Source organism: Amborella trichopoda, chromosome 11 (assembly GCF_054954075.1).
Source record: "Amborella trichopoda isolate Santa Cruz 75 chromosome 11, AtrichopodaSantaCruz75HAP2 v2.0, whole genome shotgun sequence".
NCBI lineage: Eukaryota > Viridiplantae > Streptophyta > Magnoliopsida > Amborellales > Amborellaceae > Amborella > Amborella trichopoda.
In genome coordinates, this window is record NC_142346.1 from 43,060,132 (window position 1) to 43,078,840 (window position 18,709).

General features: G+C 33.7%; 1 protein-coding gene across 8 annotated transcripts; it reads left to right on the forward strand.

The window, feature by feature from the left end:
- The first annotated feature begins 3,030 nt into the window (after positions 1-3,030).
- On the forward strand, positions 3,031-16,855 carry LOC18448269 (SNARE-like superfamily protein). 8 transcript variants are annotated; one of them, XM_011630257.3, is made up of 10 exons: positions 3,237-3,347; positions 4,000-4,059; positions 4,188-4,230; positions 10,759-10,805; positions 12,146-12,262; positions 12,420-12,518; positions 12,613-12,663; positions 15,197-15,370; positions 16,291-16,350; positions 16,462-16,855. In XM_011630257.3, exons 5-10 carry the CDS (start codon positions 12,260-12,262, stop codon positions 16,501-16,503), a joined length of 429 nt encoding a protein of 142 aa, XP_011628559.1. In that variant the 5' UTR covers positions 3,237-3,347; positions 4,000-4,059; positions 4,188-4,230; positions 10,759-10,805; positions 12,146-12,259; the 3' UTR covers positions 16,504-16,855. The 8 variants fall into 8 exon arrangements, with proteins under 8 accessions (XP_020531763.1, XP_088708561.1, XP_088708560.1 ...); XM_011630256.3 differs by lacking the exon at positions 10,759-10,805; XM_011630255.3 differs by lacking the exon at positions 4,000-4,059.
- Positions 16,856-18,709: the final 1,854 nt, after the last annotated feature.

The following is an 18,709-nucleotide window of genomic DNA, read 5'->3' on the forward strand; positions in this document are numbered from 1 at the left end:
AGCTTCAAACATATGTGGTGAGCAGCATATGCATCAACATTCAAAATCTATCTACATCACATGAATTTGAGAAAGTGCATTTAAAAACATTTGATATAGATTCTATAACTGTAAAATGCAAAGGGCAATAATTTTGCCCTTCCCATCACTGTAGATTTCTACTTTTTTTTTCCTTTCTCTAATCTACTGTCACAAAATCATGGTTAGATTGTTGCTCTTGAGGATTTTTTGACATGAGAAAAGGTGAAAAAATACATGGTGCAGCATTATTATTTTAATAAATAACAACATTTTAAGACCTTTCCTTCTGTCAAATGGAACTAGTTATATGGTTATGTCATTAAAACACAACCACAAGACAGTGTCATTACACACTTCATTAGTACCTTCCAGTTATATTTTTTAAAAAGTTTTTGCAGTACAAAATATAGAAAATGACAAATTAGATTATATTCGTTCACAGTTTAGTAAATTACAAGTCAACTTCCACTTTACCTACTGGGGTTGAATCTACAACTGAGTTTGTAGCCCATGGTAAAAATAGACGGTTATTACATTTGAGGTATTGGTACAATTGAGATTGACTTTAATGTAGAGAGTCTTATTTTGCAGGAGTTTTGTAGAATTTTGGCTAGTTAGTTCATTATTTTGTGGAAGGGGAAAAAAATATCTTTAATTTTCTCATCTAAGATTATTGCAGAGGGGTGCTTTACTGGTTAGTTGTTCATGATTGGAACACTGCATCCTAAGTTTTATTACTACCGTTGAACTATTAAAAAGGAAAATAAATATATGATTGCAAAGGCATGGTAAAGGGCCAACCGGCCCAACCTTTTAACCCGGTCTTATACAACCTGCCCTAGGCATACAAGCCAAGTGGCCGAATCTAGGCAAGAATCAATGCCTCAGCCCGATTTACGCACGTGCACACACTTTATAATGAAATATGTTTTGAATAAATTAAAAGTAGATGTGTAAGTTTCACAGTTGGAAAATAAGGAGAGGGAGATGGGTATTAACATAGTAAGACATCAATTTGTCAATGGAGATTGGTTAATTTGAGATTAATGGCTTTATCAAGAAAGAAGAGATAAATGATAAAGATCATAGAGAGAAAATGAGATGAATTTAAAAAGAAAATAAAAAGGGATATTTAGAGAAAAAGAAAGAGACTATCATTGAAAAGGACAGTAAAAAATGTGTCAGGTTTGGAAAGGGTGCCCACCTTATACCCTGCAAATAAGGGGCAACTTTAAATTTTGGGGAAAATGTAATGCTGGTGTCAAAAACTTTATGATGGATTCACAGTTTATTTCAATCTTAATTATGAAATTTAAACTTTTTAAAACATTATAGATCAATTAGATATATAAATACTTGAAAAACTTGAAAACATACAATCCGTATAAGTTGTTATAAATGCACTATTTTTAGGACTTTAAATTTTTATTTATTTTTTATATCTTTATATATGGTGATCGAAATGATCAATTGAGAAGTTTTCCTTCGGATCACTATTTTCTACTAATTTTTGAGGTGTGCCATATTTTTATAGTATAAGGTGGTGACCTTGTATAAACTTTTTCCGGTATCTTGACTTAGGATTTGAATGGTGCAAAAGGGTGGTCGCTTATTTGAATTGGGTTTACATTTAGTTAGTTAAGAGAGAAACAAACTCTTCATCCGATTTGGCATTTTTTGAAATGGGCAATTTAAGAAAATATAATATCAACCTTACCCTAACTCGCAATGGTTTCATGCAAAAGGTTTATAAAAGGTTGCAACCTTAAGATGTAGAACTAAAAATGCACCTCAAAAATCCATCATAAAAGGTTATCTGGATGATGGAAAACCTCTAATTGATTATCTCAACATTGAGATGTATAAATATGAAAAGAAAATAATGATTTAAAGTCCATGAAATACTGTATCTTGCGACACATTATTTGGACCGTCCATTTTCAAGATTTTCATGTGTTTATAGATCTACTTGATTTGAACCATTTTTAAAGTTTAAAATTTTATAATTAGAGATAGGAATAGATTTTCAAGGCATCTTAAGAATTTTTTATATCAAAATTTCATTTATAATAAAAGGTAGAGGTGCGCCTTGGTTGGATTGTTTAAGGTTGTAACCTTTGTACTCATCTTTCGAATCAATATCGCTTTTCCCTAAATGTAAAATCGTTGTTGATAATTAACACTCGAAATAGATTGAATTTCATGGTATCTATTTGTGTAATTCATATTGCTAGATCTCTTTGAGTGGTTATGTGTGGATCAACGTTTCAAAACCTGGATCGAGTGAAGTGGTCATATGAAAACTGGTCCATATCAGCGACAGGCAATCCAGAAACGTGGGTTAGCCATTTTAGGCTGATATGGCTTTAAAAATTAAAAATAAAAATAAAAGTCATTACATATTCTTGTTTTGATTATCTATTGATTCTTACATTCAGTTCACAATTAAAAGAGAGCGTACAATTATCAAGAATATGAACCAGGTTGAGGTGACATTAACTCATTGTAGGTTATTGATTTGACAAATGAACATGATCCCTTTATTGATCAATTTTGAGTTCTCCATTTTTGTATTTTTATGATGTATTGAAGATTGTAGTTGTGTAATTGCCAATTTTGTAAAAACTGGATTGGATCAGCTAGTCTGAAATAAAAACTTATGAATCGGTTGCAAGATTGGTCCGGTCTAGCATATTGGACCCGAGGGTCATTGAACTAGCCAAGGACTGGTGGAGCGGTCCACTGTATCGACCAACTAGTCCCAACCGATTGGTCCAATGTTTACATGGTATGCTCTTCAGTCTTTACGTTTACTTAAAAGGAAAAAATATATAGAATGCGAAGCTCTCAAGAATCAAAATTAGGGCATACCTCAAATTTTTTATTAGAAGAGGCCTCAAATTGTTCATCCGAGAAAAATATGGATATAAAGTTATGAAAATAGTGCATCTTATAACACATCAATTTTCAAGATTTACACGTTTTTATAGATATATTTGATCGACATTATTCAAAACCATCACAATGATTTTTAGTACGGAAACCACATTTCTCTACACTGCCTCAAGGTGCGATTTACTTTGATTGATTGCAGCCTCGGCTCTCTACAAACCCTACCCTATTTTATTTAATCTTTTGTAAATCATGCAGGGGCATTTTTGTCAAATTTAATAATGAGAGAGAATGGGTTTCAGACAAGGGATTTTAGAGAGGAAGGGAGGGCCCTCATTTGCGAAATTTTCTTTCTCCTCCAAAACTTCTCAGGGGCTTTTCTCCTGCTATTTTCCTCGAGAATCCGGTCATCAATCTGCCCGTTTGAAGCCAAAGTAAGCATATTCAATCTTTTTTTTTATTTCTTGATTTACTGTTGGGAAATAGGAAAATTTCGTTGTTTTTTTTTTGTATCGCAATAAATATTTTAAAGAATATTGAATCTCTTGATCTGTGATCATTTCAATCTCAATCCAATATTCACTATATCTGAGTGATTTTTCATAATTATTTCCACATGAAAATGCTGTTTCTTAGTTTTTCACAAGCCTTTTCTTGTGGGTTTTTATATGCTATTTTTTTGTGGTCTCTCTATCGAAAATTCATTGCCATTTCCTTCACTAGAGACTTTTCTGTTATTGAAATTTTCTTTTTAAATGATTGAATGGACTTTAAAGTTTGATATTTTTATTTTATTTGGGATATTTTGATTTAGGGATAAATAATAGGATGGGTTCTCTGATATCGGGGATGTTTTCTTTTTAAGTGTTTAGGTAAATTATTCTGCTGATTTTTCAAAATAGTGAAAATCCGCCTTGAAAGAGATTTAAAAATTTATCGCTATTAAAAGACATCGTGAATCATAGACTCACATTTTTCTTATTTTACTTGATTTTTTCTATTTTTCTATAATTTTATTTGTTTGCTCCCTTTTCCTTATTTTCTAGATATTTTTGTCAAATTTTACTTAAATATATACCCTGACAGGTGAACTGGTCTGGCTCGGCCTGTTCAATTAGATCGGTGCCGTCGCCGGCTCAGTCACAGGTCCTGTCCTGATAACACTGATAATTGCTGAGTTTACAGATTTTGATTCCATTTTGTTTTTATAGACTGTATTCTTTTTATGTACTCTTCAGAATCACACGATTTAGTTAGTTGAATTTTGATTGCAGGGTGGTTCCCCTTCTCTCTTTAGGGCTCTTGGATCTGAATCAGGTTAACTTTCTCTCTATCTTCTACTTTTGTGGCATATTTTCTTGATGAATTTCTGGTATTTTGTCGCACTTCTATTCATAATTTTGCTACGCATAAGATCCCTTTTGTTCTATGAAAACTAACAGGATAGTCACTAATACCATCAATTGTTAACTCCAAAGATCTTATTTTACATGGCCAAATGCTTTCTGTGGTTTTGCCTTAGCCATAGTTTCAGCACCACGGTTTATCATGGTTACTCATGAAATTTGAGACTGTAAATCATTTACTTGACAGTTAATTTTATTAGCAATTTAACTGTAAATTGTCAGTAAATCAACAATTAATTAGCAGTAAATGATTTATGAATAATTTCATCAGAAACAGTAAATGATTATAATAATTTAGAGCTGGAGATAATTAATTAACAGTAAATGATTATAATGTCTTTGAAATTTCTCTGAACTGAGCCACTTTTTTGTATTTCTTTTTTTCTTGTATTTATTTGTTAAGCCAGTTAAGTTGTAGTAAAATATCAATTTTCCGGATGGAATTTTGATGTAACTCCTGAGGAGAATTAAACAGAGAATTTTTGTTTACATTCTATTCACTTTAGAATTTCTGTTTATAAGATGTTATGTACTAGCTACAGTTAGCACTATTGAAAATATTTTAGTTTATCATATTGACACAGTTACACATGAAATTAGAGATTGTAAATCATCTTCTTTACAATCAATTTCATTAACAGTAAATTATCAGTAAATCAACAATTAATTAATATTAAATAATTATAACTAATTTAATCAGTAACGATAAATGATTATAATTTGGTTACAAATAGTTAGAAACTAGTACTCTGATATTGGTTACAACCCATTTAGCTTCATCTAATGTCTTGTCAACTAATAAAACCAAACATTCAAAAACCCTTGCATAATCCATCACATGCCAGTGATCATGTCAAAAGAAGGGGTTCTTTCCAACTACCTTAATGACTTCATAATCATCTATCAACCTCTCTCTACATCATTGCAATTGATCCAAATCTCTCTCTAGAGTCCACTACCTTTTCTAGGATCAAATCGCTGAGATTGGTTATAAAGATATAGGAACTTCTGTATTGTAATAAACCCACTACACAGATTGTTGAACTTGTTGAAATAGATCACCTTGTCAAAAGAAACATGCTTCAAAAGATTTTTTTTTCCTTAATTAGTTATTAGATGTGGATGATATGACGGGTTCAAACACATAAATTCATATGTAGTTCACAAACCTGAGATGTACCTTACCCTTTCAAGCTGTGTATCTTCTCCCATGCCGTCTGATCATGATAACATGGGGAACACCATCAATCCCACGGACCAAGTTCCCTTTCTCGCAACCCCAACCCCCTCTCCCACTCCCTCCCCTCCCTCAAAAAAAACAAAAAGAAACAAGAAAAAGAAAAAAAGGACACGATGTATACAAATATGTGAGATGGGAAACAAGGTTCATCATCCAAGGGGCCAGAAATAAAAGAATCCCACATAGGCATGAAATTTGACTATGAAGAAGATGCATATGACTACTATAAGACTTATGCATTGGTGGAGGGATTCGGTGTCCTAACTGGTAGTTCCCATAACAGGGAAGGTTGAAGGATAGTTAGAGAGTTTAGTTGTTCTAAGGAAGGGTTATGTAGATTGAAATGGTTAGTCTCTTTTCCTGGCGGCTTTTGATCATGGTTAACTAAGAACATGTAATTTATCATCCCAATTAACTAAAAACTGATATTTTCCAAATTCCTCCACAGTTTACATGTGTTGTACGTGATTAAAAGCATTGACCAACAAATGAAAAATCATAAAATTTCTAGTTGCAAAAATATAATTCTAGATATAAATTTTCTCTCTCTTATCCATGTCTCTGCAAATGTGATAAAGTGTCTTTTTGTTTTGGCCATGTTTGGTTTGTCAGAAATGTCTCTCTCCGGGAAAGAGATTTTGGTTGACCAAGCCAATTCCCTGTGTGTGGTTTGTGGGAAATCTGTTTCTAAAAAGTCTTTTAGGACACACGATTATACATAATGTGTGAAATCTATGCTTTTATGGAAAAGTGGCTCAGTACTCATGGAGATGTGAAGCCAATTCTCAGAAATCTCCTTCATAGAGAGAAATTTCAATGAACCAACGGACCTCTTTTTTTTTAAGGAATGATCCAAGGACTGATATAGAGAAGATTAACATGTACCACACCATAGGATGACATGCACAAATAAAAAAATGAACCAAGCGTCCCCTTAATGTAGGTATTATGTCAATTACTCCTTTTAGCGTGCTTGAGGACCGACAATCCCAATATCCTGTTTATCACTCTAAACCTTTATTTTTGAGTTTTAGGGTTTCAACTAGTACTTCGAGTTTTACTCCATCGGATGCACATTTTGTTTGCATGAAGGAGGTCAAGAGTTACTGTTTTAATGTTTAAGTTCATCCAAAAGACAAATTATGCTGATCTACCTCTCTTTATATCTAGTTTGAAATGAAAGAAATGATCATTTGCTGTTTCGGTAAGAAAATAGGAGTCGATAGAAGTGTTTATGCTGTAGATTAAGCCCACCTTATTTGATTAGACCATCCCAAAGCAATGATTAAAAAAATCAATTTTTTTTTGTCCTAGTTCGAATCAACCGATTCTCATACTGGGCCATATGTAACAAAGACTAAAAAGGAAAAATACTATAGAATTGGGATACATGCGATTTTGGATTATTCGGCCAAGGATCCCCAACCCCTTGATTTTGTTCAACTTTGGCGATTCCTGTGTCTGTGAATTTTCCTTTCAGTCCCAATGGGCCCTATTCTTTGATTGTCCATATCATCTGTCTATCATAACAAATCAGGTTAGCAAGACTAAGGTGAAACTCTAAAGGAAAATATATAGATAATGCCTGTGTCAGGTAACAATATGTCCCCCTTATATCTCATATAACGATATGTGTATGACATACCTGAGGCTGACTTATTTGTGTTAAACGGCATCTGTGGTATTTTTCCACTTCAACTAATTTTCCTTCTCCCAGTTCTGGAACATCAGAGAAGCAAATGGGTCTCTTGAACCCATCCCTTTGTATATACCCTTCTTACCTAGGGCTGCCAAATATAATGACAAAAATAAATATAGAGACACAAACACCCTTAGATATAAATACCTAATCATATATAAACTCAATAAAAAAGATAACTCTAATGATAGTAATTTAAATGCTTGACTTGCCCATGAACGAATTGTTCAACTAAGTAATTTTCATTAAATTAACATTTAATGAGAAGATAAACAAGATATAGAATATTCAACTTAATAATATTCAACAAAGTAACATATAATGAGAAGATGAAAGAGACATAACTATTTGTAAGAAGAGAGATTGAATACTTGTCATGTTAGATAAAGAAGTTGAAGAAGAGGGACATGGTATTATGATATGTTTTGATGGAGTGGCAGCAAATAGGTCAAGCCATACATACATACATACATATATATAGGGGAGTGATTTCATGCAATGGTTGTATAGTAATATAATAAAACAATCTTCAAAAACCATGTTAGGACCATTTGTTTGACCCAAAATTTAAAATATACACTCTTTTCATTCTAATGTACAATCACAAAAAAGGAAAATTTGAAAACACAACCTAGAAAGTGTTGTTTTAGCCTAATTAATATGTTACGTCCTTAGAAGGATATTTTTTCTTTCTAAATTTTTTAGATAATTTTATTATCATTAGATTAGCAACATTAAAAAGCAAAAAATTGATTTTACATTCATAAAGGCCGAGATCTTGAAATTCACCAAATGGACGGTCTAGATTCATTGTTGAAGGGGACTCATTTTGACCATATATAGGGTGCAAATTAATTTTTTTTTTGAGATTGATTATTGAGATGAAAAGAGTGTGTGAGCAAAATTTTGGGTATACCACAAACATGGTTTTCTAAAAGTGTGGTTTCATTAAATTATAATGGCATGGTGTGATGGTGACATGATATCATTTCCCATATATGGTCAAAATGCCTATAGGCGAAATGCTATAGTGTTTTCCACCTGCAAGCCGTTTCGGGTTCCCATGTTTTTGACGTGAAAATTGACCGCACCGGACATAGTAGAGCCGGTGCAATTGTTTTATTCATGCCGTCCAATTTAATCGGATGGCGCCTAGCCTATTGGCGAAAACAATGTTCATTTTTGCCCATATATATATATGGGGGAAAGCTTTCCATGTGATCCCACCCCATATATAATATATGTGGCCCCTGATTCTCTGCCATCAGATCTGAGTAGATGGCTAAGATGTCTTGAGTCACAATGTCACATGTTGGCTCTTGAGTGTCAAATCTTGATCCGATGGCTCATAGCGTTTTATTTTTAAATCTTTGTTCTATAAATAATTTTTGCAACCAAATTTGGGGCATGCATACATCTGACATGGGCGCACATGATATAAATAATAGAAAAATATTTTTTGTGATGAAAAATGATTAGAATACCCTTGAAACTTTTAGGGGCATTTTAGTCTTTTATTTTTTACAAGAATTTATTTTTTGTGTTTTTGCTAGGCATGCCCCAGGAAGGAGATGGGACGCCCCAAATTTTAGCCAAAAAGGTTTTCATAGAAAAAATTAAAAATCAAACAGTATTTTAGCGTGACATTACGACATGAGCAATCCTAGCCATCGATTAAGATCAAACGGCTGAGAAGTGGGGTCACATATAATTTATATATTGTTGGGGTCTCATGGAATTCTTTCGCTATATATACACACACATATGAGTATTTCCTTCATGTATTCAACAATTTTAGATACTCATTGCCTTTCATTTTGTAATACAAAATTTTTTGAGTAAGGGCATTTTTGTCATTAGGGGGTAGGATAGGTATTTCTATAAGAAGCAATCATTGCTCTATGTGGATGAAGTCACACTTCATGTGGATGATGTCATCCTCCACTATAGTTAATAAGCGTTTCTTTTCTATCAAGAATTTCTACTTTACCCCTGGTTAATTACCTAAAAATACCCCTAGGCAAAAAAATTGCTACATGGTGGAATAAGGATATCAAGTGTTTTAAAGTATTGAGTAATTTAAGAAAAATATTCATATGTATGAGTATGCTAACATAATCCATTATATATGTATACACGCACACACACACGTATGTACTATTTATTTTTTGAGAAAACACATCAAATATGTACTATTTGTAATCACGGCCAATACAATGTATTGTAATTTCATATGTTTGGAGCCTGGAAAAACAACGGAAATGTCACATGTAGGTATATCTTCCTACTTAAACTCTCTCTCTCTCTCTCTCTCTCCTCCTTCCTATAGATTTGGTTCCTATAATTTTTCATGGATTTATTTTGGGGATCTTTTCTTATTTATGTTGGCTTGCTAAAACTTGCACTTCCTAAAATTGGTGTGTGGATGGTGAGGGAGAGATCCTTCTAGATTTTGATCTCAACTTCCCTATCATTTAGCCTAATTTTGGTGTGCTGAGAGAACTAAAGAGAGAGGCCTGCTAAAACTTGCACTTCCTAAAATTGGTGTGTGGATAGTGAGGGAGAGATCCTTCTAGATTTTGATATTAACTGCCATATTATTTAGCCTAATTTTGGTGTGTGCTGAGAGAACTAAAGAGAGAGACTTCTAATTTTAATTTTTTTTTTTTAGAAAAAGGTTGACTTTTTTATTTATAGTAAATTTACATTATGAGAAAACGAAAGATGGCATCCCACAAATTTTTTTTGATAAACGTTAACTTAATGGCATCCCACAAGTTGGGTGCTCAGATTACATCACTATTGGAGGGGAGATAGAGCCAAAAAAAGAGGGTAGAGGTAAAGAGGGCAGCGACTTAGAAGAAAGAAACTAAGTTTAAGGAAATATATGGAAAATAAGGACCCAAAATGAACATTTGAAAAATTTAGATATGCCTTGTACAATTTGCCTTAAATTTCTCAATTTTCTTACATTCTCTCAGAAGATAGAGTCCCGTTTTATTATTTTGACACTTGTCCACCCTTTTACTGTTTCTTAATAATGTAGTATACATAATTGAAACTAAACCCTAGTCAGATCGGTATTTGAATAGAAAATTAGTATTCTGATTGTTTTTTCCAATGACTCATCTTGAGCATACAACACATGAAAAGTTCACAGTGCCTAAGTGGCTTAGATATACCTTGAGAGGATATTGTCACAATCTGGTCGGTATTTGATAGAAAATTATTATTCAGATTGTTTTTTCCGATGACTCATCTTGAGCGTACAACTCATGAAAAGTTCACAGTATCTAAGTGGCTTAGATATACCTTGAGAGTATATAGTCACCATCTGAACACATCTTGGATTTTCCAAGCCGGTTAACATTTAATTTCTCAAAGACCGCCATGCATCACACATGCCTCCGGGTCTATTTTGTGGAAAAGAGTCTATACAGTTTGGTGACATTTGATTTATTTATTTTTGGCTTCTTTCATAAGTTTGTACTTTTTTTCAGGTTTGAACACTAAGCTCTGTTTCCTACTAAGACGTTACTTTTACAAAGTAAGACCATTTCTTCTACTCAATATCTGCCTTTTACAGTGTCCTCGTGTGTCTGTTGAAATTTTCATTTTCATCACGGTTGGAGAAAATGATATTTTTACCGTGGTTCAAGAGAAACCAATGTTCTCAGTACAGTTAAGTTTAAAGAAAATATCTTACAATGACTTCAAGTATGCAAATGCCAATGATGAATTACCCATGCGAATTGTGTGACTTAGACAAAGAAACAACCAAATAAAATGTACATATGTTGAATAGAGAGAGAGATAGAGTTCACAATCAACACTTTCGAAAAAAGACATTAATCTTTGAATTTGTCCTTGAATGAATGTTGAGAATTCCCCTATACATTTGAATCGGCCGAAATAATCTTTGCTCCCTGGGATCTCAACTTTAAACTCTTGAACTGGGAAGCAAGCTCTTTTTTTTTTTTGGTTTTTTCAACTTCACTCTGTTATTGTCTCCAAAAATTTACACCAAAATATTGATCAACGACCATCCAATCTTTAGGTGGTCAATCTAAGTGCTTAAAAACTCCAATAAAAAAAATCATACAATGTTTATTTAATAAATCCGAAAATTCTGAACTAAAAAAAAAAAAAAAAGTCCTTTATAGTACCTCTCTGACCTAGGGGAGTAAGTGGACAATATGCTGCTATAGTAACATAGTCTAATATGAGCACTATTTTGTTTATGCTTCATTCCACTCTCCTAACAACTGCAATGAATTACGAGAAACAATGACTTTCTTTCCAGTGACTCCAATGACTTCTGATCTTTCCAATTTCTATGATGCAAGTGTAAGGGAAGACACTCTAATAAAACTTTGAAGGTGCCAGCTAGATTTCCTTTGAAATAATTGTTATAAGGTATTACATATTGTAAGACTATTTTATTTTTGGTGCAAGGAGTTCACAATCACTCTTAGCCGTTGGATGTAAAATTCTACATTTAGAATGGTTCACCACATTTGAGAAAATTTAATCTGTATTATGTGCCTTGATTCATCCCCCACCACGCAAGAGTAAATAGTCTTATTGTATATATGTCCTTGTAACAAAGCTTTAGTGCATGTTTGTAAGTGCACTGATCTTTTGCACCATAGAAACTCTATGATCATAGAGATCATGACCGTCCAATCAACAATGGACGGTGATGAAGGGAGAAATGACCCCATAGTAAGATGCCATGACTCATTTGGTAAGTCCCTTCCTCTCTACATCATCATCCACTCTTTGATTAGACAGTGGAAAACACTTGTAACCACATGGTTTTCTAGTCGTATGCATCATAGCATGCTTGGTGTTAATTTTCGCTTTCTTCTGCCTTGACATTTCCAGCTTCATCCTTGGCCTTTTAGTCTAAGGAGCAGGCATTTTTGGTGCCCTTATTCTATTACTGTCCTTTTTCCGAATAAGCAGCAAGAGTTGTGCTGGTCCTTGTTATAATCCACCATGGTAAGCAATGCACTGAACCCTTTCTTCAGTGTTTGAATTATGTCTTTATTTTCAGTTAATCTCTTGGTTTTAAGGTTGAATCATCCTCCATTTTGACTTACTGGTAAATTTCTGTTATTGACTTACATAAAGATCAAAATGAATTTGGTTTTTGCAGATCCGGTTTATATTGCTTCAGAACAGGCAAGGGAAGACCCGTCTTGCAAAATACTATATTCCACTGGAGGAGTCTGAGAAGCACAAGGTTGAATATGAGGTATAAATCCCAATATTCTCCTTTCTTTCTTCTATGAAATTTCATCAGATTTCAGTTGCTTTTTAAATACCATTCAAGGTTTGGGTTTCTGCAGGTTCACCGATTGGTCGTAAACAGGGACCCCAAATTCACAAACTTTGTTGAGGTCAGGAGCTCTTTCAGTTTTTACCCCCATTTATCTTATTTGTGAATGGAGGTTAATCATGTGTTTCATGCATTTGCCTTTTTGTTTTCTACCTCATTGAATTATTTTTATTATTAGACTTTTGTGGTTTTCTGGATTCTAAGAGAATTTACTTGTACCTGGTTATGGTTATTTTGTTTAAGAAACTCCAGCAATTAGGGCAAGTTATGGGTTGATGGAGTTAGATCACAAGTTCACTTTCCTGAAAAAATTAGCTGATTTGGATGGAATGGCATTAATTATGACTACATCATAATTGAAAAAGAAAAACAGAGAAAAGTAAGAGTTCTAACCTCATTGGTTATTTTTGGAGACTTTATGGAGTCTAGAGCATATGGTTTTCCAATCAGTTAGTTCAATGTACTTTATGGGATGAGACAAAACAGATCCTAATTGAGAAAAGAACTCAAAGACAATGTTAGGGCCATCTGCTTGACCCTAATTTTTAAATACACACTCTTTTCATTCTAAGGAACAATCATAACAAAAACAACATTTGAAAACACACCCTAGAAAGTGTTTCTTTAAGCCTAATTACCATAGGCCATCCATTTTAGTGAGATGCTTATATCTAGTCCTTAGAAGGATTTTTTCCCCTTTCAAATTTTCTACATGGCTTTATTATCATTAGATGAATAATCTTAAAAAGGAAAAAAATAATTTTGAGTTCGTAAAGGTCTAAATCTTGAAATTTCACCAAATGGATGGTCTAGATTTTTTTTGGAGGGGGGCTCATTTTAACCATATCTATGGTGCAAATTAAATTTTAATTTCTTGGGGATTGATCATTGGGATAAAGAGTGGGTGTGTGCAAATTTTGGCATCATACAAATGTGACAAACATGGTTTGCTTGAAGTATGGTTTCATTATATTATAGTGACATGGTGAAAAGAACTCGCTCCCCAAAAGATTACAAAAAGCTCATGAGGCATGAGTTAAAGGCCACCCGCGTAGGAGAGCCATATACAAAAAATAATGGTAGGCCTGTCCGGCTCACATTGCTGTGGTCTTTTTCATTAAGCTAAGAGTGCTGGGAATAGGAAAATCCATACTTCATATGAAAACAAAGGGAGTTGAAATTTGAATCTATTAAACGCCTTTGATGCAGAAACATTTGCAGCTCAAATTTCTGAATAAGACTATAAAAGAAGGATTTATTTTGATTCCTATGGAGTAATTGTGAGTATGTTTTGTTGATCTTGTTTTTTGTTGTTATCAATATATTTTCTATTGAAATGCAATGGAAGGGGGTTATAAATGCTACATTTGAATCATTATGAGTATGCTATAATTAGGACCTTAGTTTGGAAACTCAGACTTGACCCATAACTCAACTGTAGGAAAAACCAAGTTTATGTGTAACTTATTGAGTCTTTTAAATCTTTTTTTTTAAACTTTGAATAAAAGATAGAAAACCTAAAATAAGAACTGTGGTAAAGATTTTAGTATTACAGCCAGTAATTCAAAATTCCATTATTTGTAATTTTAATGGCCAGCTCAAAAAAATTGAAGTTCACACCTAATCAATTTAGCACATAGGAGGCAGCACATCAAGTTATAAAGATGAAATTCTACAGCATCGATCTTGGTTCACCAATATGTACTCCTTGAAATAAATTGATTAAAGTCACCATGCTGTTCTGTGTTTGGCCCCATCCATGTATACCAGGAATCAATCGTGGACGCCATTGACCATAGTACTTTTTGGAGATTCTTGAGTTATTGTCTGCTATTCTGGTTTTTTTATGTACTTCGCTCCTTGAGTTCCCAAGCGACAAGGACTCCATGGTGGATACCTAAGCAAAGTTGGGGATAAGTTTCATGGAACCTTTTACTGCATTACAGAGACTGTGTTACTGTGTTGCTCTTAATGGATTGGAATAGTTCCCTATTTAAAAATGCATTAAAAGGAAACTTGTTGGTTTGTTTTGAGATGAAGTACATCTCATGCTATTTTTCTGGTGTTCTGTGTTTTTCTTCTTACGGACATGAGTTAACTATGTGTTCTATAGTTTGTTCTCATGGATTGCTTGGGTTGTGGCCCGGCCCATCTGCACCCTATCAAAATGTAAAATCATATAACAAGGGCCCATTGGGCCTTTAACACCAAACTCCTGGGCCCTTCCACTAATTAACAGGCCTTAAATAATGGCCTAATGGGCCCTATAAAGGGGCCCAAACCCGCCCCACATCACGCAGGGCCTTTGTGGCGAGCCTCGCTCATTTGCACCTCACCCCAATATGTATGTTGATATCAAATGGAAAGTGGCTACATATTATCCATCATTTTCGCTACAAAGTTTGAAGGGTTCAATGTCATCAGAGAAGAACATTATCACAGAAAATCACTATTCAGGGGTTCCTTTGATGACAGCTTACTCCACTATGAGTTTTATCCTGTTGAATGCTAACTGCATGTGTTTATGAATATTACTCCCTTCACTATATGGTGTTGCATAATCCGCTGAAGGTGGTCATGTTATATTTTTGCAGTTTCGCACTCACAAGGTTATTTACAGGCGGTATGCGGGATTGTTTTTCTCCATGTGTGTTGATATCACTGATAATGAGCTAGCATACCTGGAGTGCATACATTTATTTGTGGAGATCTTGGATCACTTCTTCAGCAATGTGTGTGAGCTGGATTTGGTATTTAATTTCCATAAGGTCAGTAAGGACTTTCGGCCTTCCGTATTTATTCTTCTCTAGCTTCTTGCTGTTGCATATGAAACAGGCATTGCGCTCGAGTAGTCATTGACTGTGCTTCTTATGATGATGTGTTGAATTGATTTGCATCATATAGCATGCACACTGCAAGTATGCAATCGTTTTTATTACATCATAAATTCGCCTTCCTTTTCTTGATGAGTTTGTGTGGGGTATGTGGTTTTTCCCTTAAGGGGCTTCTTTCTGATAGTGGAGCAGCTTAGGCAGATCGGTAGACGGGGGATTGTAGTGGATGATAAAGAATCACTACAACGGATCTCTTTAATTGAAACCTTGATGTGCTTCAGTGTGTTGGAAAGAACATGACAATAGGAATTGCATGAAAATGTTTATGATCTGATGGCTGAGATAGACTCCATAGGAGGCAGGGTCATTCGTGAGCAAGTAGATACAAGTGTCTCTTTCTCTCCCCCCCCTGTGAGTGTGTGTCTATGGGCCTCCATTTCGTTCTGTGCATGAGTGTGTGTGGACCGCCATGTGTTCCAGTGAGTAAGAAGTACAGGTAGAGCAAGTATTATAACATGCGCACATATATCCTGCATAAATATGGCTGATCTTTTAGCTTCTTTTTCTTGATCTTACAAGTTTGAGCATGTGCATCAGTGTATAATAATGTGTTCTGTACTCCATTTGTAGAAATTTTAGAATTTTAAACAGGGATCAGATGTTGTTATGGTCAAATGCTAGACTTTGGAGACTGTTGCATGTGCAATAAACAGTGTGCATCAGTGTATAATAATGTGTTCTGCAACTCCATTTGTAGAAATTTTAGAATTTTAAACAGGGATCAGATGTTCTTATGGTCAAATGCTAGACTTTGGAGACTGTTGCATGTGCAATAAACAGCATTAAATTTTCAGGTATACTTGATCCTGGATGAATTTATACTTGCAGGGGAGCTGCAAGAAACAAGCAAGAGGGTATGCTTAATAAATATTCATGTGTTTTGTCATTTTTACATTAATAGTTTATCAGCAATTGGGTGTTTTAGTTGCAGTGCTCAGGGAATTTCCATTTCCTACTTTTTTTAGGCAATCATAGAGAGAATGGGAGAGTTGGAAAGACAGGAGTGAGAAGCACAGATTTGAAGGAGTATTGTAGAGGCTTGGGCGTGTTTCATTCTTCTACTGGTTTCCATCTTGTATTTTGTGTTCATTTGATTTCACCATTTTGACTGATTTCATGTCTAAGCTTTTTCTATTCAAGTTTTGGAAATCTGTTTACACTGTTCAAGTTATCAAGCTTATAACATTTATATGTCATGTCACCGAGCCTACCTTGTTGTGTAGCCTCAAGTGATGGATCGTTCCAATGACATTTTTATGGCCCTCGGAGATGTAAACAGCTTTGGTAGTTTGTATTTGGAAATTCTAGTTTCTAAGGACATGATGAAATGAATCACTTAGTAAAATTGTGAAAGTAAAATTGTGAAATGAGTAAATTCTGTGATCTGTCGGTACTCGGTGGAACAGAGGGCGCTGACAGAGAGAGGGAAACATGCTACTATGAGTATCACAGGTTTGGTGGAGGGAAAGAGGTATTAACCTGTGTTCAAACCACTACTTGGGCTGAGTTCTCATCCTATGCCCGATATGAGTACTCGGCCCGACTCCAAGTATTTCTGTCTTAGTAGGGCAGAATACTGTAGCAGCAAAAAAAAAAAAAGGTTAAAAAAATTATAAAAAATAAGAAATGTATATTTAAAGTATGATTAAGTAAAAAATATTAAAATGGGATTAAAAAATTAGAAAAAAAAGTAGATTTTTTTTTTAAAAAAGAAAAATATCTCTATATCATCTATTTTTAGGTTTTATTTCTTAAATCCAATGTTTCAAAAAATATCTTCTAATCCCCTGGTCATTTTAAATCTATTTTTTAACTTAAACAAATATTAGAAAGATGTGCTCTTTTTAAACCAAATCCTTTTTCTCTCTTCACTTATATATCTCAAACTTCTCTCTCTCTTCTTGCTTCTCTCATTCTCACTCTATCTCCTCCTGTGTTTTTCCAAACACATTTCTCTTCCCGATAGCTTTTTACTACTATGAAGCCTTTCTCTCTAGAAGTTTGGAATGATGGTTTTTAGAAAATGTATGTTTTTTTAGATTTGTTTGGCGTAAAAAAGCAGGTTTAAATTAACCTAGGGGTTAAAAAAAAAATATATACAATTTTTATGTTCCAATATATCTTTTAAAACTTTGGATCAATTGTGAAATGGTCTAAAAATAAAAGGTATGGAGATATTTTCTTTAGAAAAAATAAAAAGGGGGTATTTTTTTAAGGGGGCGATTTGTATAGAGCTAAGGCTCTAAACAATCAAGGTAGAGCACACCTTCAAATAGTGCCCAGAAAAGTGATTTCAACATTAAGAATATTTGTGATAGTTTTAAAATATATTTTCATATCTAGTTATAAAATTCAAAGCTATCTTTGTGAGAGCTTTAAAATATACTTTCATATTTAATTATAAAATTCAAAGCTTCAAAAATCGTGTAGATCGAGTGTATTTATGAAAACTTGAAAAATCTTGAAAATTGATGGTCTAAAAATGCATTACAATATGCTCTATTTTCAAAATTTGAAATTTATTTTTTTTGCATGCCATGCATCTTGAAGTCAAGATGATCAATTTGAAGATAATTGGGCATCAAAACAACTACTTTTAGTAAAATTTTGAGGTGCACTCTAATTTGATTGTACAGCCTTGGCTCTATATAAATTTTTATCTTTTTTAAATAATTAAAAAAGAATGCAAAAATGTAAAAATAATTATTTATGGCTAAAACACTTTACAATCTTTGCTAAAATGATAGTAAAAAGACATGATAAAAAAATTTCTGATTTTTTGGTATTCTTATAATTTTTTTTGAATTTTTTGTAATTTCCCCCAATAATCACCGATCTCAAAAAACTCTTGCTCGCGCAGGGAGGCGTGTCAACAACATGCTACTATACTATGGGTACGGAGTGTATCAAACAATACGTCACCAAGTATCATAGCCAGTGGTTTAAAAAATGATATGTGACCCAGATCGAGCATTCTAAAAACCTATATGGATCGGTGAATCGGCGATTTGGATCGCGAATTGGTCGACTCGATTGAATTAAGCTTTAAAAAAAATCTAAAAAAATTATTAAAATTCGTTATAAATGTTGTCTTTTATGAATCTAATAAGAAATGAGGGTACTACATTGTTAATTTTCCTTTTTTTCATCAATTTGTAAATATTGAGATGTTATTTCCCTGTATAAACTTATATTAACCATTAAATTTACATC